The sequence below is a fragment of the Calypte anna genome, chromosome 1, assembly GCF_003957555.1.
Source record: "Calypte anna isolate BGI_N300 chromosome 1, bCalAnn1_v1.p, whole genome shotgun sequence".
NCBI lineage: Eukaryota > Metazoa > Chordata > Aves > Apodiformes > Trochilidae > Calypte > Calypte anna.
This window is the reverse complement of record NC_044244.1, coordinates 72,207,396-72,232,553: the sequence shown is the minus strand read 5'-3', so window position 1 is coordinate 72,232,553 and position 25,158 is coordinate 72,207,396. Positions and strand designations below refer to the sequence as shown.

The 25,158-nt window shown below is 36.1% G+C and overlaps 1 protein-coding gene across 1 annotated transcript in view; it reads left to right on the top strand.

Annotated features, from left to right (window-relative positions):
• The window catches only part of EPHA6 (EPH receptor A6), a 448,506-nt gene that overhangs the window by 32,990 nt on the left and 390,358 nt on the right, over positions 1-25,158 (top strand). Inside the window, 1 exon segment of the mRNA XM_030446408.1 lies at positions 705-769. Coding sequence (XP_030302268.1) covers positions 705-769 — 65 coding nt within the window.

Here is a 25,158-nt window from a genome sequence, read left to right as displayed (position 1 = left end):
GTTTACAGTTTGCTTCTGAATAACTATGAGCTGTGTCCTGGGTAATATTTTCATTAGTGAAAAGAAGAGAAAAATGTAGCTAATGTAATGAAGCATATTAAAATGAGGAAGAAACATTTAGTAATATACAAGTACAGTATTTCCTGTCAAATATTAAAAAAAAACAACAAAAAAACCCAAGCAATGTGAATGTTGCAGAAATTATTTAAAATATATGCAGTAGTTTTCAGCACTGTGGTATTCCAGTGAAAATCCCAACTCTAAAATGGTCTTTCTGTATGCTTCTGAATTGTAGAATTTATATACTGTATGACTTTCAGGGAATTTTATGTGGGGTTTTTTTGTTTTTGTTTTTTTTTAATCATCTTGCTTTTGAATTTGTTTTATTTTATTAGCTCTAATGCTTAAGTGCACATGCAAACTTTGTAGATTTCCAGTCAAGGAATTGCATAAACGTGCACACTTATTTAGACACCTTTTAATGATTGAACATTGGAAGTGTGTTGTGCAATGATTTCTGAAAAAGGTTTAGGTTTTGTATGAGTTGTATCTTTTGAGACATTTGGTAATGAAATGTAACCCACAAAAGCCTAAATATTTATATTTAATTTATATTTATTTGTATTTATATTTACTTATGTATGCTTTGTATATGTCTAATGCAAACAATACTGCAAACATACCATTTCTTTTTCCATTTGCAGTTGTGTTACTTGATACTACAGCTGCCCTTGGGGAACTGGGATGGAAAACATTCCCTTCAAATGGGGTAAGTCACTCACCATTTTGTTCTTATTGTCTTGATTTTGGTTTTCTGCCACACTGGGAATGAATGGCTATAAAAACTGGGTGGATATTCTTGCAATATGGACTTGTCAGAAAGATTTTAGTTGTTCTCAGGGCTGGAGCAGCCTGTGTTGTCAGTAGGAATAACAGATGTGAGAATGACATGAGTACACATTATTGTGCCCTTCTCTTGCTATTCTGAGTCTTAAGAATCTGTCTTACTTTAAATCTAACTGTTGCACATCACCAAGTTCCATACTAAAATTCCTACATTGGAGGGGTGTGTTATGACTACATTTTTTATTAAATAAAAGGAAAGATCAGATCAATTTTATAAGTTGAAGCAAAGCTAATATATAAGTGAGGATTAATATGGACTTTAGCATCTGGTAGAACAGGGTAACTAAATCAAAAAAACATTATAAATACGTTAATGTCATTAAGCAGGTTTAAATAGAGAAAATATTTAAATAGTTTTGGTTTGGTTTGTTTGTTTTTTTCCCTGCATTGAACTTTCTAGATTAAAGTATGATATTCCAGTTTAATGTCTTAGATGAGTTCACTGTAGTGTAAGTACAGCTTTCTGGGAGGAACTTGACATTGCATACAGGGCTCCAGAGTGTTTGAGGCATCTGGTATACTTGGAGATGGTATTGCCAGGTAATTGTGGAGAGGAGGAATGCTTTTACTTCTGAAGTTCAACCATCTGTGCTTTGCCAGTGGCTATACATCCAGATCTCATCTTCCCTGTCCACCCAGCTAATGCATGCTACAGAATATCAGAGGTATTTGTAGTTTGACATTTTAATTAAGATACAGTATACTGGAGTATTTAACACCTATTGTATCAGCTTCTGGTTCTGCTGTCACTGTACATATTATATAGCACATTTCTATATTAGCTGGCATTATCTCTCTAAGTCTTGTGTATGATGTGTATAATTACTTCTCCTAAATGAGTTCAGAGACTACTGTTTTTCTGAGTGAAAAATCCTGTTTCATTTTTATTCTATTTCTTAGTCTATTTCTTGTGGTCTGTTCCAGAAGAAAGTAGAAATTATCTCTCCTCAGCACCTTAATAATCCATTTTTATAAAATGTCGTCTTTGTCTCTGCCCTCAAGGATTTCAAGCAATGTGACATTTCTTAACCTCAGCCTATTTTCAACATTATGGATTACTCTTTTTTGGTGTTTTCCATTTCTTTCTATTCCTAGACATAATTTCAGTTTGTTACAGACACTTCTGCATTTTTCATTTTGTATGCAGCCTCATGCGACCCGAGTTACCATTCTGAAAGTTTTCTTTCATTCAGAAAGCCAAGACAAGGCAAGTACTTTCATACACTGATGAAAAAATAAAACAAGGAATTTTTGCTTTAGCAGAAAATAAATACTGCCATGCACCATGATTAGAAAATACATTTGTTCTCTAGCTTTGTGATGATCTCCATTGAATTGAGCAAAGAGGCTGGTATTTGGAAAACCCACAAAATGTGATTTGTTACTCTCTATATTCTCAAAAGCTTTAATACTCCAGTAACAAGAACCACAGTATACAGTCATGAAAAAACCCTGCACTCAAAGTTGGTTCAAAACACAGCTATTGCAACATATCTGGTTTGGTTGGTCATACATACCCTTAACATTAGTTTTACAGCATACTGAGGTTTTCAGGTGTCTTTAAGACCTTTTCCATGCTTATTATTACAGCACTTATTACAATACAACGAGTTTACATTTGGGTCAGTACTATTCAACTATTAGAGAATTTTTCAAATAAGCACTTTTTTTTTTTTTAAGTACCTAGGATAAATATGTGAGAGAAAAGTGGTTTGTAGCATGAGGAAAACATGCAGATAAGGGGTGTAGGACATAAAATAAGAAGGTGCTAAAGGGAAAACTGTGAGAGGAACTGAATAAAATAAGTATAGAAATTCAGTTAAGAGAAGCCTGTTGTTAACTCAGGAAGAAAAGATGTGTAAACTGTTATTTATTCTAAGCTGTAAATGGAGTAAAGATTCATATGCACTTCAAGAAAGAAGTTCTTTGAACAAACTTTTTTTGAAGTTTTACAGGTGGGAGTAAAGGAGCATGATCCATTTAAGAAAGAGACTGAGATATTGGTCAGATACAGCAAGAGATGACTGAATAAGCCTTAAGTCAGCATCCCAGGAAAGGCTGCTGTTAGAAGTAGGACCTAGTGGCAATGCTGCACCTCAGTTACAGTGCAGAAAGAAGGAAGAAACAAAGCCTCCAAACTGGATAATGGAGACAAATTACTTATATGAAGTGATAGTTATTTCTCTCCCTCACTGAGAGTTATGCAGAACTGCTGATGAAAAACAATGTTTGCTGATTTTTCAGACTTAGTGTCATTCTGACAAGCTTCATTAAAATATAATAAATTTACATTTTGGTTTAGATATTTGATCATAGTGAAAAACTTCATCAAACTATTAAAATATGGGAAGTTCCATTACTTTGGCTTATAAAATATTAAAGATACCATATTTAAAAACGGAACTGAAATGTATTTCTAAAGCATTTCTATTTAACTGAATAGGGGTCCTGTACCTTACACAAAGGTAAGAAGAAAACTGAGCTTAAAAGTGCTCATGGAATTAACAGAATATGGCATCTGTGTGCTTTTTAATGTCACTTTTGTATGCCGTCTCTGAAACAAAAGGCTAATGTTCATATTAATTATTACTTGATTGGTATTAAAATAGAAGGCAAAATAGTGGGGTTTGGAGTCAGCTAATAATTCCTGTTATACATACGGATTTAGTAAAGAATAGTAAAACTGTTGTCTTTCTAAATCTTGCACAAACATCAGAGATGTTGTTTTATGTCCACAGTGCCCCCTAATCTCAGTTACTTATCCTAATACAATTTAGAAAATGGCAGAATTATCAGTGTGATTGAGATGATCACTGCAGAAATAAGAACCTGTTTTGTCTTATAATGGGCATACCAGCATCTTCCCTTTTCCTGGGCAAGAGTGACAGTTTGGGCTTTTGATAGACAGACATTTCATTTCCATGGGCTGCCCATTTCCATGGTGGATTCTCTGTCCCTGGAGGTTTTTAAGAAGAGACTGGATGTGGCACTCAGTGCCATGGTCTGGTAACCACAGTGGTAGTGGATCAAGGGTTGGACTTGATGATCTCAGAGGTCTGATTCTGTGATTCTATGATTTTGGTTCAGATACTGCTTAAATCTTACATTTTACCTTAATCTCTTTGTTTTGTTTTTTGATTAACTGTGGGTGTGAAAAAATGTCATTGACATGGTTACTGCTCTGGCGAACAGTTCTGAGGACAGGAGAATGGGACGATAGGTTTTCTTGACACTACTAGCAGAAGTCATTAATTTACTGGCATACTTGATCACAAAGAGTGTTATAATTCAATTAAATAGCAACTGAAATATTGATACTCAAGTAATACTGAGTATGCCTCAGAGATTTGACACTAACAAGCTATGGTGAACTAGGAGAAAAAAATCAAGAACTATTTTTCTGGAATTTGCAGAATCTTAAGCTTCACCTCTCAGAATTTTTGTTTATGGTTGTTTCCTAATGTAATGTTTGCAAGCTTTCAGCAATTTTCCTAACTTCTAGATCTAGAGGTACCTAAACAAGAAGTAAAAATACAACATAGTAGTTTAGTATCTGGCATTTGTATGCAGTCCTATCATTTAGCTGCAGGGATGTCATGTGTGCTTTCCTTGGTAATATAATTTGTGATTTTAGTTTTTCATTTTCTAACCAATTATTTGTACTACCTTCCTAAAGTATGAGAATACAATAGTTTTTCTTACAAATGTGTTTTCATTATTTGCTTGTCAGATTTTTTTCTTTGTGTCTTGAACAAGTAATAAGCGCTCAGAGCTACAAATAATGCAGCATAAAACATTAATATTTTTTAAGTTGATAGGATCAGCTTTTGTTGATTAAATTCCAACTCGCCTTCTCAGTGATGGGTTGTCTAAACTTTCTACTTTAATAATGGACACATCTGATACTTCCTATGCTCTTTGGGCTATAGTTCAAAATTACCAATTGATTTATGAAAAAGCATGTGCTCAGCAAATGATCACTGCACTTGAAAATGCTGAACAAGTTTGTTGGATGGGTGCAAGAAATGGAAATGAATCCCTTTAAAAGTTTCCAAAGAGGATGTCAATGTGAGCTAGTGGGCAGGCCAGTTGAGTCTGAGTGAGCCATTATCCAGGGTTCCAGCTGAAGGTTCTTTTCCCTCTTTCCCTCTTTCCCTCTTTCCCTCTTTCCCTCTTTCCCTCTTTCCCTCTTTCCCTCTTTCCCTCTTTCCCTCTTTCTCTCTTTCCCTCTTTCCCTCTTTCCCTCTTTCCCTCTTTCCTTCCCTTTCTTTTCCTTTTCTGGGAGATTAAACATTGTAAAATGATTACTAAGGTTTTTGCAATTAGAAAAAAGCAAAAAGCTTGAAGGCCTATCTGAAATGTACTGGTCCAAAACCTTTGCTTATTATTAGCATTAATATTAATGAAATTATATAGCTGGGGCAGCTCCAGTTGTTGGGCTTATTCGTTCTGACTTTAGTGTAACTTAAAAAAAAATTATTATCTATTTCCCACTGCATTAAGCGATGTATCATAATTGTGTGAGCAAAGTTTGCTCATGAGGTATTGTCATGAGGGCCTCTCTATTCCTGATAAACTTATGCAGTAAGTACTCCTTAAGTAGGAAGTAAGTAAGCCTTAAGTAGGAGTTAAGTACTCTACCAACGCCTTATTTTGCATGAACTGAACCTACTTTGCAACTGTTAATTCGGAATAAGTTGTTCTTATTTGAAAAAGAAAATCAATAATGAAAAAACATTCTGCTTTTAACAACTTAAATTTTAACTTCTGTGTAGCCATTTCATAAACTCTAAAACCATTTTAATGGTGTAATAAATGATCCAGGTGACTCAAGACAAGGCCGTGAGAAATTATTTACACGTGCAAGGCTCTTGTACAAGCTACCTTGACTTGTCATGATAGGCAAGATGTACAGCCTCGTCAGTAAATAGTCCACTAGAAGTCTCCTAAATCATTTGACAGCTACCTGAGTGATGAAACTATTTTAGTCCCAGCTCCTGCAGTTATTTGAACAGCTTCCTTGTCAATTAGTAATTTTCTGTTTTAAATGCCTTTCTTCTTTGGAGAATCATTTAAGATTTTCATGACTCTCACAAATAAACAGTTTAGGGAGTTTTTTCTGTTACAGCTTGTTGATACTGAACTTGTCAAAGTACTGATTATTTTCCCCTACCCTCTATGTTAATATAATTGTTTTACATTGTATGCATCAGTAAAAAATTCACTTTTGAGTTTCTTCTTAGCTACTTAGAAAATATTTCAATAATTGATGGTAACACATTTTTGAAAGGCATAGTACTGCTTTTCACCAGTACTCATTTACTAATCTTTCTGATGTTGTAATCAGAGATGATGCTGAGGTTTTCAAGTGTCAACCTGCAAACATTTGTTGTAATGTAGCTGCATACATCACCTTCACTTTTAAGAGGTATCTCTGATGGTGTTTGGGCCAGTGCAAACATTCTTATACAATACTTAAATTCTTTAACCATAATATACATTTTCTGAAGTGGTTTGACTATTTTTTAGAGTTCTAGTATGCTTTGAAATCATATGCAAATATGAGATTTACAGAGAAGCTGAGGCCAATTCGTTTAAGAACATTTATTCCTGTATTTTGTAGTATCTACAATCAGAGAGAGAACTACATTTTACAAATATAACAACAAATAAACAAATAAATATTAGAGATTATAGCATAAAAGAAATGAAAATTCTCCTAGTGTGGTTCTCAGTCATTTGTATTTCTCTGTGAAATATCAATAAGTGGTGTGTATTTGGAAACAGATTTGCATATCCACGTGTCTGATTCAAAACTGATTTTATGACTGAGTGTGATTCAAACATTTTATATAGCAGTGTGAATTAAAATATCACCAATATTTCTAATATTCACTTTTAATACTGTAATTATTAGAATGCAATAGATATTTAAATACTTAATGACCAGGAGAAACATCTCATCAGGTCACCCTTATATCAGAGGCTGTGAGATTTCAACTCTCTCAATTGCATTTACCCAGTAACAAGTATTCCACAGAAATGTATTTTTTTTAGAAGACATCAGGAAACCGTAATATCTCTTGGTAATTTGTACCATTAGTTACTTAGATCTTTGTTTAAAAAAGGGTTCCTAATGCCAGATTCTTTCTTCTCAGCCTCATACTGTAGTAAAGAAATCCTTTGTTGCTCTTCCTCCTCGTTCTCTGAAATTCTAATAATTGTGCAGCTCTTCTTTTTTGAAAATATGGACACGAGCATGTAGTATTTATAGTAATTTTCCTGATTCTCTACAGCTACAAATCATCATGCCACTTTTCTTTACTATTGCCCTGTTAAAACATCAAAGAGATACCACTAGGCTTTCTCACCATAGTAATTATTTTGGGAGCTCATCTTCAGTTGATTCTCACTATGACTCATAATTGTCTTCTGGACCTGCAGTTCTATGCCACATGGGAATCTATCCATTAGGTAAAAGTGGTATTCCCACTCCTAGATATGTAAATATACATCATCGTTCTGTGAGTGTTCCAGAACAAAATGTTTATATTGCCCTGTGTGGCCTTTTGTGTTCTCAGTATTTATCCAATAACTTATCTTTGAAAAGTCTGATTAGAAAAAATCTTCAGTATTTTATTTTTGATAGCTAATGTATGATATTTATAATGCTGTATGACTATATGATATATGTTAAAACTTTCTAGTCTCTGTAATCTTTGCTTTAATATTGTAAACTACTTTTAATAATGCATCATGTGGTACCCAATCTAATCGTTGAAAAAAGACACAGTATTTTATGTTCATCATAAACCATCTCTATAAATACAGCTTAATGTCAGGATTTGTGAGATGAATAAGATGCTCTTGGGCATTTAAAGTTAAAATTAATGAATCTAACTCTATTTAGCAGTTCCTACTCTGCTCTGTGGCTGGAGAACTGTGACTCTGTGAACAAGGCATCAGAGTTCAAAGACATCCTCTGCTTCTTTAATGGCATATTGTGGTGGCTTTGTCCCAGCCCACAGCTAAGCCTCCATCCACTTGCTGGCTCATTCCCACCCAGCAGGATGGGGGAAATAATTGAAGGAAAAAAACTTGTTGGTCAAGATAAGCACAGTTAAGTAAGTGGGGGAAAAATGTGTTGTAAAGGCAATTGCTCACCAACTCCCACCAGCAGACTGATGCCCAGTCTCCAAGCAAAGGCTATTTGGAAAAATCAAACACCTCCAGCCCCCCAACTTTATTGATGAGCATGACATGAGATGGAATACCCCTTAGCTCAGTTGGTGTCAGCTATGCCATCTGTGTCACCTCCAGAGCTCTTGCCCACCCTTAGACTACAGAGAGAGGAAAATGAGGCAGCCCTGGTGCTGTGCAAGCACTTCTCAGTAACAGCTTTATCTAGTGTGTTACCAGCACTGTCTTGGTCACTAGTCTAAAACACAGCACCATATGGACAACTACCCCATTGAGACCCAGAAAACTTAAGTAAAATGTATATTGTGTGCAAGTCCAAAGGAAAAAGTGCCAATACTACAAAAATAATCATATCTGTACTTGTTACTCTTTTATTCCAAGCAGATAGCTCTGAATAGTCTGTGGAACATAGAGTTGCATCCATGTGGTTGGGTGTTGCAGAAGTAGCAAGAAGCAAACTTTTAACCAAGAACTGAGAATTGTTTTGAGAAAAAACAAACAAACAAAAGTCTAAATTCTTCCCTCTATTACATCAGTTCCACTCCAATAACGATGTAGTTACTAATAAAGTTACATCTATGAAAGCTCAGCAGCAGGATTTCAGAGGTATCACAGAGGCTGTGGTTTAAACATGTTTGATAAAGGGCAGGGATTTGGCTGTCAGAGCATTTAATGAAGAATGAATGAAGAAAAAAAAATAAGTTAATGAGATTTTTACACAATTTGGAGAATTTACAAAGATGACATTAAGATATATATTTCAAATTATACATTTGAGCTTTAATTTGAACATATCTTGACAATATGCTCTGCAATGCAATACTTAGAATCCTTTTTGATGGTCAAAATATGTTGTATGAGGAAAAAGGTAAATTAAGGACATTGTTCTGAGATTAATTTTCATCTGCAGGGATGAAACAAGTATATTCAAGATCTAGATAAATGTCTAGGAAAACCTTTTTTTTTTTTTTTTTTTAGAAAAGCTGTTGTTGCTTCTATGAGATTACCTGCCTATGGGAGTCAATTTTCCATGTTTTGTTTTGGAACATCTCTTAGAATCAGAAATATTTCTTTGGAAACTGGATGTCTCCAGAATGGCAATGCCTTTAATAATGGTGCATGCCTAAGTTTTTGTTTTCACCTCTATTTCCTGCTCAAATGTCAAAAGTCTTATGCAGCGTGAAAACTCTGGACACAAAATTAGCTTTGACTGTGCTGGGAATTTCAGTACCTATTGGATGGATGCAGGGTTGCCAGAGCATGTTCCTGTAGTGAAATGAGGCAACCAGGTGCCACTAATTGCCAGGGAGTGAGCCTGAGCTTGTGTCAAGCCCACCTCTGCTTGATCAGGGCGGGCCCCCACTGCGCATGAGCAGGATTAGGGGGCCAATAAAAGGTGAGGCCTGAAGCACAGGCTCAGCTCAGTCCTGAGCATGCTTTGCAGAGAGGTCAGTCGCTCTCAGAGCACTGCTCTACCTTCATAGCGCCACTAGTGCTCATCACCCCCAGGGTGAGGCTTGAGTGGCGCAGCCAGCTAAGACCCAGTACTGCAATGCCGAAGCCTCGGGTTTGAGACTCCTCAGAGCCTCACCCTGAGGGCGATGAGCGCTAGTGGCACAATGAAGGTAATACAGTGCTCCAAGAGCGACTGACCTCTCTGTAGACATGCTCAGGACTGAGCTGAGCCTGTGCTTCAGGACTCGCCTTTTATTGGCCCCCTGGTCCTGCTCATGCGCAGTGGGGGCCCACCCTACTTGGGCACAGGTGGGCTTAACACAAGCTCATGCCACTCCCTGGCAATTAGTGGCACTTGGTTGCCTCGTTACACTACATGTTCCATCTGAAATGGTTAAATTCTCAAAATTGGACAGGCACTGTGAAGAAGAGATAATGCCATCCTTAGTTTTTTGTACGTGCATTTGGGTAGTTTTTTGATTATTTTGTCATTTGGTTTTGTGTGAAGAAACATCTAATTACAGATTCTACAGAGGATAGCTGTTGGCAAAATATATGATTGTGTTTTTATTTGGATATCACAAAAGTATTTGGGCCAAATTTGTGCTTGCCACTGTTCAGTCACAGATCTAAAGCATTCATAGCCTGAACAGGAGATATAATTTGCTTTAAATTTAAAAGCAAACAACATGCTTATAGTAAAGCAAATGGAATGAAAGAGGATTAAAACCATATTTGAATGGTTCAGTACAGAACATCTATACTTAAATAGTAGTCTATAATAGTAAAACAATAGAAGTAGTCTCTAAATTTCTCATCCAAATGCATTTTGTTGTATTTTTAATGCATTATGTAGTAAGCCTGAACTTTATGATAGTATTTTTGCATATACTTTTTGCATTATTTTCCCATTTGTGTTTAATTAGATGGTGATGTATACAAATAGTTTCCTAGTAGAGGTAGAATTTCCTATATATAGCTGGAACTATGTACCATCTGTGAAGCAGAAGCATTTTTCTTATAGGTTTTGTAGTAAATGACTGCTTAGTAGGTTGTCAAGGTAGGAGCTTATCATCTCCATTTTATCATCCATGATTATTCAAGTATTTAACATAAAAGCTAGAAAGGGGGTTAAAATCCGTGTTGAAGCCAGATGGCTGAAATTCAAATGTATCAACTTCATAATGAAATGACAAGAGGACATGGTCTTAAGTTGTGCCGGGGGAGGTTTAGGTTAGATATTAGAAAGAATTTCTTTACGGAGAGGGTGATCAGACATTGGAATGGGCTGCCCAGGGAAGTAGTGGATTCTCTGTCCCTGGAGATATTTAAAAAGAGACTGGATGTGGCACTCAGTGCCATGGTCTGGTAACTGCAGCAGTAGTGGATCAAGGGTTGGACTTGATGATCTCTGAGGTCCCTTCCAACCCAGTCGATTCTATGATTCTATGATATAACCATTAATGAGTTGGATTCTTTCTTGTCCAAGGTCATAAAATCATAGAAACACCATAGAATGGTTTTTGTTAGAAGAGACTTGAAAGATCATCTAATTCCAACTCCCCTGTATGGGCTGGGACACCTTCAACTATCCCAGCTTGCTCAGAGCCCCAACCAACCTGACCTTGAACACTTCCAGGGAAGGGGCATCCACAGGTCCTCTGGGCAACCTGTGCGAGTGTCTCACCATGCTCATAGTGAAGAATTTCTTCCTCATGTCTGACCTAAATCTGCCCTCTTGCAGTTTAAAGCCATTACCCCTTTTCGTATCACTACATGCCCTTGTGAAAATTCCCTCCCCAGCTTTCCTGTAGTCCCCCTTCGGGTACTGGAAGGCTGCTATAAGGTGTCCCCAGACCCTTCTCTTCCTCAACAATAAACAACTGTAAACAATAAGCACAATAAACTACTTTTTCAGATGTGCAGCTCCACGAAATGTATGCTAAATCCTGTATTGTTTCTTAAAAAGTACATTGATTGGAATTTAAAATAAATCAGAGTATCATACGTGGGTCGCACTTTCTATGTACTCAGTGCATGAAAAATAACTTTTAAGTCTTTGTAGGTTTCACATGTATGTCTTGCATTCAGAATTTTACAATATCTTGGCTTTCCAAAAAGGGCAGCAAGAGGAAATTACAATTTAGTGAAAATTAACACATTCTTGTGTTTTTTCTGTAGAGAAAGAATCATATTTTGAGAAGAAAACATACTGGGTTGAGGGAGGAAGAATGATTAATTGAAACTGTGTGGAGGATATTGTCATCAGTGTTGAATTACAAGATCTTTATGGTTTCTGCCAACAAGTAAATGCTCTGGAATTCAAAAAACTCACTCGTATCCATTTGCAATTAAATATAATGTTTTTGTGTTGAAATTCAGCATTCACTGTGCACACACATGAAGCTATAAGGAAGTTGGGTATTGCCTTCATTACAAAGTCATGGAAAAGGGAAGTGGAAGAAAAGCAATATTTATGGAAATACCATGTGCATAGTGAACATCTCTCTATCTGAACCATTGTATTTTTAGAAACTAAGGACCAGACCACTATACTGAACTCCTGGGAAATACCCCTTGGAATTCTTGTGTTCTTAGGAAGTGGTCTCATAAATGCTTAAACAGCTGGTAAATATCTAGGTATTATGTAAACCAATCTTACTGGATTTTTTAAAAAATACTTTTTTGGGGGGGTTTCTTTTGGGGTGTTTTGTTTTGTTTACTCCCCCAAGAGAAATGTAAAAGTGGCAGGAGCAAAAGATTTTTCACTGTCTCAGGACCATCAGCTGCTCTCTTCAGCAACTGGAGGAAACTCGAGGCAAACTGCTGCTTTCTTTTTATCACTTTTTGTGTCAGGAATATTTTGTTTTCTAAAAGTGGATCTTCTATGCATAATGAAAATTAATTAATATATTCTTAATGGTTTGCAGTAGGCTGACTTTGTATTGGAATCCTTTACTTACAATTTATAGAAAGTTAGAAAAAAATGCAAACCAGCCAAAACCAAACCAAAACAAAAAAAACAAACAAAAATCAAACACCCTAGCTTTAATTTTGTACCTTTTACAGTCATTAAAATATATGGAATTAATGCTTGAAGTTACAAAAAAATAACCAATCAAGAATTTGTAAAGATTCTCTAAACCTCTATTAAATACTTGAGCACCCAGAGTCCTTCCTTTGCAAATAGCAGTAAATCAGTTATGTTCTGATGGTGCTTTAAATTATGTTACATGGATCCCAAGAGTTTTAACTGCTGTAAGGTTGGAAAGATTGTATATAAATAGTTTTTCTGCTATACTGGTGCTTTCACCAAGCGGATCTTAACACAGCAATTAGGAACAGTCTGGAGCACAGTTAAATACCTCTCTGGTTCTTGGAGTTCTTTCAGTTGAAGTGTTGAGACAGACAGACTTTCCCATTTGTTTTTGAGAAAGTGTGGAACAGGAAGGACTCTATCACAACCATTTTGACATACCTGCAGGCTTAATGTTAATTGCAGTCTTTAGGGGCTTAATACATTTGATTTTCTTCCTTGTAGGCAGTCAGAGGTTTTTCTCTGCTTTTTCTTGCTTCGCTTCTTTTCCTTTGTCTGTACTTTATCTTCTGTCAAAAGGTCCCTGTTTTACAAGCTTCCTCAGTGGCATGTCCTCCCTTGTCCATGATTTCATGCTAAAAGCTCGAGTGGATATATAGGCTAAGTCTATTGCTAGCTAAAAGATGGCCCAGAACCAGCAGTTAGTGGAATACTGTTTGGTTGTGCACACTTCTTGCCTATTGACCTGCATGCTGGTTTGAAGTGATCCTGTTTGATGTCTCTAAGACAAGTCTTCCACCACCTCAGGGCTGAGTTGAAATCCCAGCCTTCTGATTATTTGCACTGTAGCAAAACTAGACCTGAGACTACTGAACAAAATTGCTCCAGCTGGACTGGAAGTACAGTGTTGAAGAAATTTGTCTCTGAAGTCCAAAAAGGTAGTTTGCAGAATGTTTATTGAGTGCTAATAAAGAAAATGAATTTATTTCTACTTACCAGCGTTCTGTGAACTGGAAAGAAACCCAGTAGAAAATCCAAGTGTGTGTGAATAATAACTACACTCCAAATTTAAGACAATTATCTTGCACTGTTGTATTTAATAAAAAAAAAATAAAATCCCTTCTGAAGAGTTTAAAACATTGAAAGATCAAAATGCTGTTAACATGTAGAGCATCATTTGAAGAATGCAGATGTTTGAAGTCACTTTTTGATTTGTTTTGCTAAGAAAAGCACATAATACATGAGCAGAAATAAACAGTCTCACTTATCAGTATGGTATAGGTTTCATTTTGTATTTCTGGAGGTTTGATGATCCTGTTTTCTTCTAGAAGCAACCAAAAGTTTTTCAGTGACAAGATGAGGTGGAGGTGAAGCCACCTATGGTCTTAAAAAAACCCAGCCAAAAATAAAGACTCCCAAGCAAAGTTTGGACAAAGTCGAACAAATATGTATGAATCCAACTGGCAACAGTTATCTTAAGAAGTCTAATATTTTTTTGGAACTGACTAGTAGTGTTAAAAAACTGTGCATATTGCAAAGTTAAAAGAAAAAATTAACAAGGTTTAAGTTAGCAGACACAACAGCCAAATTATGTGACGGCATGCTCAATATGGCCTTGTTCTGTGATTTCTCTGCACGTCTGTTAGAACTTCTTGTCAGCTTTCCATACTGTGAGGAATAGTCCAAATGTCTTATTTTTTCTTTAGGAAGATCTCTTTTTTTTTTCTGTTAGCTAATTGGTGAATGTTCCTGTATTATACCTGTGAATAGTTAGTTATGAAGTGGTATTAGATACATAATTTAGACTATGACACTTGGCTAGTTATGTTCAACTTGCTGTACCATAGATACTACTGTACATTCCATTGGGTCATGGTATATCAGAAGAACACTACTAATAATTTTATATCAAAATAGTTTAAAAGGCTAATAGAATTCATTACTAACATGAGCATAGCTAAGGAGATTGCTTTGGTTCCCTGTTTCATGTAGGATCACTAATGGGATTGACTTTAGCTCCCTAATTCTTGCCACGATGATTAAGGGGATTTGTTTAAACACCCCATTTCATGTGGTACAGCTACTGTAAAAGGATTAGTTGTGGATTCCACTTTCACGTGGGAAAGCTAAGGGGATTAGCCTTAGCTTTTCATTCCATGACACAGTAGCTAAGGGCAATTGCTTTTGCTGCCCATGTGGTTGCATCAAGATTTTTCTTGCCATTTCAGCTCTTGTTTCAGTTTCTTTTCTCCAGTCCTTACTGCCCAAAATATTCCAAGTAAATTCATTTCAAACTGTCTCCCCTGCAGTTAGAAGGCCCGTGAACCATACTAAACATTTTTTTAATTAATTTAATGAGAAGTAATGAAATTCCATGTGTTTTTCTGCTGTTCCTCATTGAAACTCAAACATTTATTAGTATTTCTTTGGATAAAATCAAGTATAGGAATTGCCATAACCAATCTCACTGCTGAGCCATGTGATGCAGCGTTTGATTTCTGACAGGGAATGTACCCATGAGCTTCAGCTCTAGGTGAAGAACTCAGAAGACTATTTACACTGCTAGCTGGAGCAAAACTGCAGATTCTTGAGCAAGTCTAATGAAGGTATTACCTGAGCCACAAACGGTATAAGTGATTTAGTGCTACACCAAATCCAAGCCAACAGGCACTCCAGAAGAGCAAGGATTGTTAGCTAGGAAGCAAGTCCCTAGACTTGGGTGCTCTCAGGAACTCTCTGTATGTGTTTGCACAGTGTTTCTTCTGTGACAATACTAGTTCCATTAGAAAAAGCTCCAAGGCCTTTGTACCAAGTTGCATTATGCAGCTAACACAAATTACTATTTTTGAACCACTAAAAAGCAAATGTCTGTTTGTAATCTCAAAACAGGTACTTCATTCACAGCTGATTAATATATGTCTATGCTGTTAAATAAACCAAAATCTGTGCCCTGCCTTTGAAGGTGTCTCCACAAAGTCGTTTTAAGTACTTGTTTTTGTCTGAGTCTCTAACTAGGCAATGAGGAGATTTTAGGCTATAAATCCAGAAAGTAAGGAGCTTCTTTCTTTGTCAATCTATTGTCAATCTTTTATTGCTATATATTTGTGTGCTGCACTTGGTTAAAACCTTAGATTTTTTCTAGCAAAAGTTCTTTAACACGTGCCTGTTTTTAAAGGTAGAAGTATTTGTTTTGAAGTAGTGTACTTAAGGTTAAGAGAGTATTTAAATTCTGTGAATAACTGGCCTGTATATCAGTATTGTGTCAGAATACATTTGTATGTAAGCAGTCATAAAAAAACAATGTTAGCTTTTAGTTTACTAACTATCAGCTTACTACAGGCCTCATCCATACCACTTTCTAGAAGAAGTACCTGTCTGGCTTGGACTATCAAGAGTTACCATGCTCAGAAAATATCTTGGGAATTTGCTAGTTTGTAAAGATCAAATCCACACCGGAGATTGCTAAGAAATAAGAAATACTGATAATAAGTGTGCCAGTGTTTGAGCTTACTACCCTAGGCCTATCTACTGCATGAGTACAGAAATAGCCTTAAGGACAGTGTCCTTTTGAGAATATATGCAAGAACACTTGCTGTTTTCCAGTTTTGGTGCTCCACAATGGAATATAGCAGAACTATTTCAGCAGCTACTTGCTGCTGTTATCAGCTGGCAGCTCAAAAGCTCTTTATTATATGTGTGGTCTTACATATACACTCAGGATTGTATATGAACATGAGAGTTGTGCAAAAAGACATATATTCCTCTAGGATTGTGTGTGCTCAGATGTAGTCCATTAAGTTGCTCCATTGCCTGTTTTGAGATTATGGCACATTCTGGAATCTCTTTCATGCTTTCTGCAGCTCAGTAGAACTCAGTATTTGATTTTGTCCCTCCAGTACCTTAACTCAGCTTCGAATTTCCCTTTGTGTCTAAAAGTAAAATGCTACAAAACAATAAAAAACTAAAGTTGATTTTGTGTGAAATTTTGCACATTTCTGAAGAGAAAAAAGAAAAGTGTAATGTAGAATTTCTTTGTGAGACACTAGCCTTCCAAACACTGTATATCTTGAGCCTTTTGTGGAATAGATAGTAGTAGGTTAAGACAAACATGCAGCAAAGCACCTCAGTAAAAAAAAAAATTCTCTGTAATGTATTTGAGGTAGCAGTGCTATGAGAAATTTGATTTTCACTCAAGTTGAGCTGATCTACCTACAGTATAGGATCAGTGCCTGATGAAGATGAAAACATCTTCCCCATGTGGGTCAGTGCGGGAAATTTCCAGAGGGAAAATGTTTTGTTCTTCAGAATTCTTTTGATTTATATACTGAAGACTGTTTTAAGGGTAAAGGATTTCCTTCTTTGACTTTTACAGAAGAGCAGGGAAAGAGTTACTGCAGTGGCTTTAATCTGAGCATTCCTTCCTTGTGGGATTTGTCATGAATCTGCAACCTGGTTGCCTGAGCTAGAGATAATTTACAGTCTATGATTATTACATCTTATATTTCTTGTCTCCCTTGGATTAATATAACTTCCTGCATATATTTTAAAGTTACAAGTATACAAAAAATATAATACTAGGGATAGTAAGTTTATCGGAAGAAAAGGGGGAAGTTTTGTGTAAGAGGAAAGTTTGAATCTTTATGGAGTGTTAAGGCAGGTTTTCCACTGCTGTCATATTTATGCCTTTTTGTGTAGCTCTATTTTATATAGTAAGGCTTTCTAAAACTTTCATGCGCATACATTTTGTGCCCAGAGAGTTGGTGCTAGTCAGAAAAGACAGAACTTCAGTGAAGACAAATAGAGACACAGGAACATTTACTAAGAGTAATGACTTGTAGTTGTTGGTTTTTTTTTTTTAATGTCCAAAATATGATAATAGCAGTAACTATGATGCATGGCTATAGTCAACTGCATCACATTATGCAGAGGAAAGAGGCCTAGAAAGCTTTTTTGGCTTTCAGCCCCAGAAAAAAAGTTCTCTAAAGCTGTTCCATTGAAAACAAGTTTTTTCTTTTCAGTATTACTCTTTTCCTTCTCTTAAAAAGCAAGTCCATTAAATATTAGTGATATGTTGCCAGTAAGCAAAAAACCCAACTTCACTGTGGTCACCAGAGATCTCTTACCAGCTCTTGGAAAATTTCACTGCAGATGTTTAAACTGAAACTTGACAGTTTTTAAGAGCAGTCCAAGGATTATTTAATTTTATATGAACAATAGTTTGAAATTTCCTAACGCTTTAGCACTCTGTGAACAGTTCACAGAAACTTTATAATTGTGTGCAACATCACCTACATCCTACTGTTTCATAGGAATATATATATATATTTATATTTATATTTAAATATATATGTTGACTAGACATGATTTTTAACTTGTCTTCTACTAATAGGATGAAAAAATGTTTTAAGTTTTTGTTTACAATTTTTAGAATTCAGGTAGGAAATTCTTTTGGTAATCTTCTAAATTTTAGCTAAAATAAACAGTTGCATTTGAAATGGTAGTTTTAATTCCTTTTTTAGAGTTGTAATTTTAAATACTGTTGTTGATGCTATAGAGAAGAACTGCAATATTGTCAAAGAAATGTGCAATGAGTGGTAAACTACTTCAGGAACAATGTACTTTGCTGAAGCCACTATTTGCTGTGATTTTACTGCCTCAACTAAATCACACCTGGATTCCTTGGAAGTGGAATTCAACAATGATTAGATATTGTGTGATTCATATGACAAAGGAAACACAGTGGTGTAAAGTTCATAGCCTCATATGATTTGTAGTTACTTTCATTACCCTTGGGAATATGACATTAGAAGAAGAAGACTTTTATTCAAATTTAAGTTTGTCTAAAATAATGCCACATCTAATACTGACTGATATGATATTTGAGACAGCAGCTTTCTTAATCCCAGGATTTTAAAAAATCCTTTTAAACAATAAAGTACCTTTGGAGACCTTAAATTAAAGGCAAATGTAAAGTTCTTACCATTTGTGGACTTCTGTGCTCTTTTTAACTTATAAAAGAAAACAGAGGACAACTTTTTTTTTTTTTTTTACTACTTTCTGGTGAATGCAGAAGGAATAGGAAGACTGTCTCAGCCACCATCTGCAAATGGTGTAGATGCAGATGGCATCTAGCATACCTGATGGAACCTCTTGGTCTAAAATGTATGCCAAATATGTAAATGTCTATGTCCCTTTTACCTTATAAAGTCACAGGCGTGGGTGATATGGAAAGTAGACGCCTCAAACTCTGCAACTCTAGAGTTGTGAAACTCTACAAGAAACTGCGGTACCATCTTTGAACCATTCATTTACAGAAGCAGCATGCATTAAACCATGGATTCATAGAATCATTTTGGCTGGAAAAGACCTTGAAAATCATCAAGTCCAACCATTAAGCAACCATAAAGCATCAAGTCCTCTGTATTTCCCCAAGCACCACATCTACACATCTAGATATGTGGATTGGACTAGATGAGTTTTAGAGGTCCGTTCCAACCCAAATCATTCTGTGATGCCATAATTCTGATACACATCTTTTAAATACATCCATAAGAGTGACGCCACCACTTCCCCAGGCAACCTGTTCCAGTGCTTGCCAACGTTTTTGTTGAATTTTCTCTAATACCCAATCTAAACCTGCCCTGAGACAATGTGAGAATTCAAACAACCCCAGTTCCCTCAGATGCTTCTCATAAGAATTGTGTTCCAGACCCTTCATCAGCTCTGTTACCCTTCTTTGGGCACACTCCAGCACTTCAAGGTCTTTCTTGTAGCGAGGGGCGCAAAATGTAACGCAGTATTTGAGGTGCTGCCTCACCAGTGCCAAGAACAGGGGGACAGTCACCTCTGTAGTGCTGCTGGCCACACTGTTTCTGGTACAAGCCAGGATGCTTTTGGCTTTCCTGGTCACCTGGGGACCCTGCTCGCTCATATTCATCCTGCTGTCAGCTGACACCTTCATGACCTTTTCTGCCTGGCAGCTTTCCAGCCACTCTTACCCCAAATCTGTAAGCGTTGCATGGGGTTGTTGTGGCTCACATGCAGGACCTGGCACTTGGCCTGATCCAGCCTGTCCAGATCCTTCTGCAGAGCCTTCCTACTCTCAAGCAGATCAACGCTGCCACGCAACTTGGTGTCATCTGCACACTTACTGTGGGTACACTTTATCCCCTCACCCAGATGAGTGATAAGATGAATCTTACCAAAAGTAAATTCCTCCAGCTAAAATGAGAATGGGTGCAGGACAAAGAATATGAGCAGAAGTATTACAGCTAATTGCCTCTGAAAGTTGAATGCAAATATTTGGGCCTCTATTTATCATCTAAACTTATGCTCATCTGGTACCATGCTGGGCATTTAGCTTAATCTGTAGATTTGAACTAGGGGCTTACAGAATTTTCCAGAAGAGTTGCAAGCATGCCAGAGCAGACTTTTTATTCATGTGAAAAAATTAGAATCCTTAACTTCAGGTATGAATGTTTTAGTGCACTTAAGGTTTACAGTTTGCCTCCGTGGATATAACTTTTCATTTGCCTTGGATAAGGCACATGCTGCCAAGAGACATTTTGTCAGAAATCTGTATCAGTGTACAAGCTATGCCAGTGTTGCTCAGAGTGCAACTGGAAAGATCAACTTTTTAAGGATAAGGGAATTCAGTAAAGAAATTTTAGCTAAAAATTAATTTCTTTGTCCATACAAATCTTAAATAAAATTAAAACTTAAGGATTTTCTTCTTAAGTGAATTAATAGGTTTACGTATCTTATAAAAAGAAAACTTAGTACAGTTTTAAAGACCCTGTAGACGAGTGACATAAATAAGATTTTATTTTCTTGGAATCTGATTCTAATTTGAGAATTCTCAACAATGTCTTCTTGCCCCCTGTAGAAATATTGTGTATTCTTTTCTATTGCAAAGACAATGAGAATTTTCTTCAAGCCACGTGAGAAAATACTTTTTTGGTGGATCTGGTGTTGTACCTTCTTAAAGAGTTGTTGAAAATTTTAGACTTCAGCTACCTAAGAGAAAAAAATAACACTGCACAAAAGTACTAAAGGAATTTTGTTGGAATTAGTAAAGAATAAAGGAGGTATCAACACATGCCACATTTTTAATCGGATTTTCTTTGTAGACAGTTAATGAAATACATTATCCAGCAGAAAATTCACAATGTTTTAGGTAATCGTGACTCTTTTCAGTTTTGTCTCTTTCAGTTTAAATTAACTAAAATACAGTTTTAAGTGCAGGGAGCATTTGTTAAATCAGTAAGTTGCTGACATGTAAGTAGCAGTAATGTTATTATAATGTATAAATATCCATCTCGATGATCATGCATGTCTTGTGATATGCTGCATTTTAGAAACTGCTATTATACCCCAATTGTTGTAAATCAAGCCTTTTTTGTACCCTGCTGTTTCACAAGTTTTCTGGCTACATTTGTCAGTTCATTTGGCTTCCTTCTACTCCTTTCCAATCTGTCAGCAGGCTTGCAACATTTTCATTTCTGCTAGCTGCATTGGTTGAATTCCCCTCAGTGTTCAATCTGTTCTGCAGTCATTTTGCCACATTCTGTGCTGAATTTGTAATTGTCTCTATAAATAGTAACTGACATTTGGTCAGTTGGAAAATGGGACAACTAAGAAACTATGATGACATTAGTTTAATGTGCTTAAAAATGGCAAATCACAAATAGGATAATTTAATAATAGAGCACATAATTTTTGACAACAGTGTTACCATTGCATTTTCTGAGTTTAGGGAAATTTTGCTTTTTTTGGAAAATATTAATACCTTTTAATTCAATGTAATTTCCATCTTTAAACTTTCACCACCATCCATAAAGTATCCCTAACTACAGCTAGAGTGCAAGATGTCGTGATCCCAGTTTTCAAACACTGCGTCAGAATATGCTCCAGTCTCCCATGTCCACACCATCTAAATCAGGTTAACTGGGAGGTTTTAATATTGCCCACGTATGTTTTTATTGTTGTATCAGTTGATTATGTTCTGGGACTGCAATGCAGTGCATTGGTTTGATCACAGAAAAACAAACTGTTTCAAAACAGAAGTATTTTCAGTCTATTGGAATCTTCTTTGCAACTTGATCTCAATGTTAAAGACTGATTATATATTTTTAAGTAACTTGATTTTAAAATTCTGTGCCACATGTATAAATATATGTAGATATGAAACTAAAAATATGTAATTGTAATAGAATTACCTATATGAAATTATATTGCAGGATTTATAAGAGCCATGGGAAAATATATTCAATACTTAATTCAGTTCATTCAGCATCATCAGCACTGAACCAACTGAAGAAACCAAAGTAATAGAATTATCTTAATCTATGAAATACCGTGTTCTGTGTTATGATTCAAGTTTACTTATGAGATTTCATGAAAACTACTGCCATTCTCCAAAGACAGTCATTAGAAATTAAGAAACTGAAATTCTAGTAGCATTTATCAAACCAGTCATTCCACCAGAAACACCAGTGTGCTTGTAAGGAACAAGAGGGTAAGGAACCTCTTTATGAATTATTGTGTGACAGACTGCAAAAAAGGGGATCAACAAATGAAAGAAACAGCACTGACCCTTAATATGAAAATAAAATTAAAAAATCACAACCATACAAGTCAGAGCTTGAGAAAGTAGATAAGTATACTTAGTATCAAGTATTCACAAGTGCACTAAAAACGTAAGAGTTGAGAAAAAGCAGAAAGTTGGTTTTGGGTGAATGCTGATTAGCTGGGTGCTTTAGAAGACAGAATCTTCTGTTTCTTGTTTATATCCTCATGCAAAAAAACAGTGTTCATTTTTGTCTTTTGAAATGAAATTTGAGTTCATTAAAAAAGTAATTAACTGTCTGTATTAACTACTACTCTTTCTACCAGGAAACTGAAGTTTGAACTGTTAAAAACAAACAAAAAATACCCTGAATCTTATTCTGTTAAAAATTGCTTTAATTAAGAACTGTTTATACAGATAAATATTAACCATTTGAGGTCGTATGATCAAGAAATATAAATATTCTAAACAAAATTACTGGCTTTTGGGCCTTTATACTGGGACTTCATTTTACTAAAAGACAACACAACTGGGATATTTAAAGATACTGGGGGTTTTTCTAGGAAAGGAATAACTGCTGCACAAGAAATATGACATAGCTGGCCATCATTAACGTACAAATAACTGAAAACTAGAATATTCAGTTTCAGTAAATGTGAAGTTTTTCCAAGTTTGATGTCAGTAGGTTGACAAGTTTCCTGTTCACTCCCTTTTTTCCTGCTATTTTCAGTTCTCTTGTGTCTACTGGGACACACTGGCATTTAGATTTCTGAAATAAATTAAAAAGACGAGTAAATTTTAGTTCATCCAGTAATATGTACTCTCTCACACATGAGCAATTTCACTGTTGAAGATTTAGTGAGTAAGATAGAATTAAAGACCTTTTAATTTATTACTTTTATACAAAATACAGATATTTTAGACTATGTAAACCAAAACTAAAATGAGGGATCACTGTGGTTATTATTCCCTCTCTCCTACATGAGAAGTATTTTTTGTACTTGCTGACTGGTTCCTAAATGAACAGTTCATGGAACCATAGTGTTAAATGAAGCTGTGTAGGCTCTTAGAAAACGGATTTTTTTATAGTAAACACTGAGTTAGTACATTATTTGAATTATGGTACCTGGAGGAAGTTTAAATTGTGTAGTACTTTGCAATTTACTGTATGGAGATTGAAATGAGATTTAAATTGCAATGTGAGTTTTTTCACAGTATATCAAGTCTGTCAAAGAGAGAAAAAAATAAGGTATGAACAAAGTTTGACTTCTGATGGCTCTCAGAAAAGAAGCATTTGATTTTTTACCTTCCCTGCATTGGTATGGTAACCCAATAGTGGTTTTGTATCCAAACTGGGACATTACTACCAAATTGGACTGTACTCCATAGGGATGAAAACCCACCTTATCATTGGCCTCCAAGGATACTAGAGAACAGTTCAAAATCTACCTTAAAGGTGCTTACAAGCTGAGGGGTTTTGGGTCTGTCCTGGCATCTACCCTGTTAAATATCTTTATCCATGACCTGGAAGAGGACCTGGTACTTATCCTAATAAAGGCTGTGAATGACACTGAATTGGGGAGGGTGCATTCCATATTCTTGATGGTTATGTTGCCATTCCTCTGAACGGACCTGGCAAGTTGCAGAAATGGTCTGACAGGAACTGCGTGAAATTTGGCAAAGGCAAAAGCAAAGTTCTGTGGCTGGGATGGCGTAACCCCTTACAATAGCACAAGGCAAGTAGTAACTGCTTGGCTAGCAGTGATGCTGAGAAGGGCTTTACCAGTCCCATGGGACAGCGGTGTGCCCATCAGTGCTGGGTGCTGCCAGTATGTGTTGTACTCACTGGAACATAGCCACCCATGATGAGTATTCCTCTTTCCCTGGCACTCATTAGGCCACGACTGGAATAACTCTTCCAGTTTTGGGCTCTCGGTACAAGGAAGATGTTGATTAACTTGAGCATCTGGTAGAAAGCCACCAATATAGTTATGCCCTTTGAGAAGACAACGGAGGTAAGTGGGTTTGGGATGACCTAGGAGCAGCCTTCTTGTTTCTGCAAGGGGGAAAAGGCAGAGACAGATTTCTTGCTGGCATGCATAGCAGATTGATGGGAGACAGCAAGCACAAAATGAAATGGGGGATTTCTGGGTGGGTATAATGATAATCCATAATAAGGAAAAACTTTCCATGAGGACAGTTAAGCAATGCGACTGGATGGCCAGAGGGACAGTGGAGTCATTCTTTGGAGATTTTCAAGACCTGAATGGATGAAACCCAGCACAATGTGGTCTTAATTCAGTGTTAATCCTGGTTTGAATTAGAGATTGAATGCCAAAATCCCTTCCAACATGGATGATTCTATAATAACTACATTAAGAAAACAAACAAATAAACAAAAAACACAGCAAAAAACCTCTCAAACCACTGAACATTTCTGCTGCATATAATGTATGTATAATATTTAATACCAAAGCATTTTTTGTCAGCCTTGGTAAACTTCATTACATTTATGTGATGCCAAAATGTTCAAAGTTTTACAGATACCTGAATTAGCACATACAGTGACCAAAACATATTTTGACCCAACAGCATTTGGAAAAGAAATAGCTCACTATAACAAATATGATGTATAATCATAAAGTACATTGTCACATATCCTTGTGGCAACTTGCTTATTCATCACATCATTTTCTGGCTAACATCCTTGATCTGTCCAGGCTTTTTCCTTATCAAGGTGACTTGATGTAAAGCTTATGTTCGTTATCTTTTGAAAAGAGGAAATTGAGAAAGATACAAAGGTTAAGCATAAAAAAAAATATCTATTACACCAGAAGTTATTAATGCAGCCTAAAAAATCTGCTGCATTGGCTCTGAGAATTAAATCCATTGTGTAAGTTGCTGACATGATCAAGGTAAGATGCTTTTGCAATTTTGATTCTAAATAACATAACTGGAGGCAATTCTGGAGAATATGTTTCAGTTGGAGTGA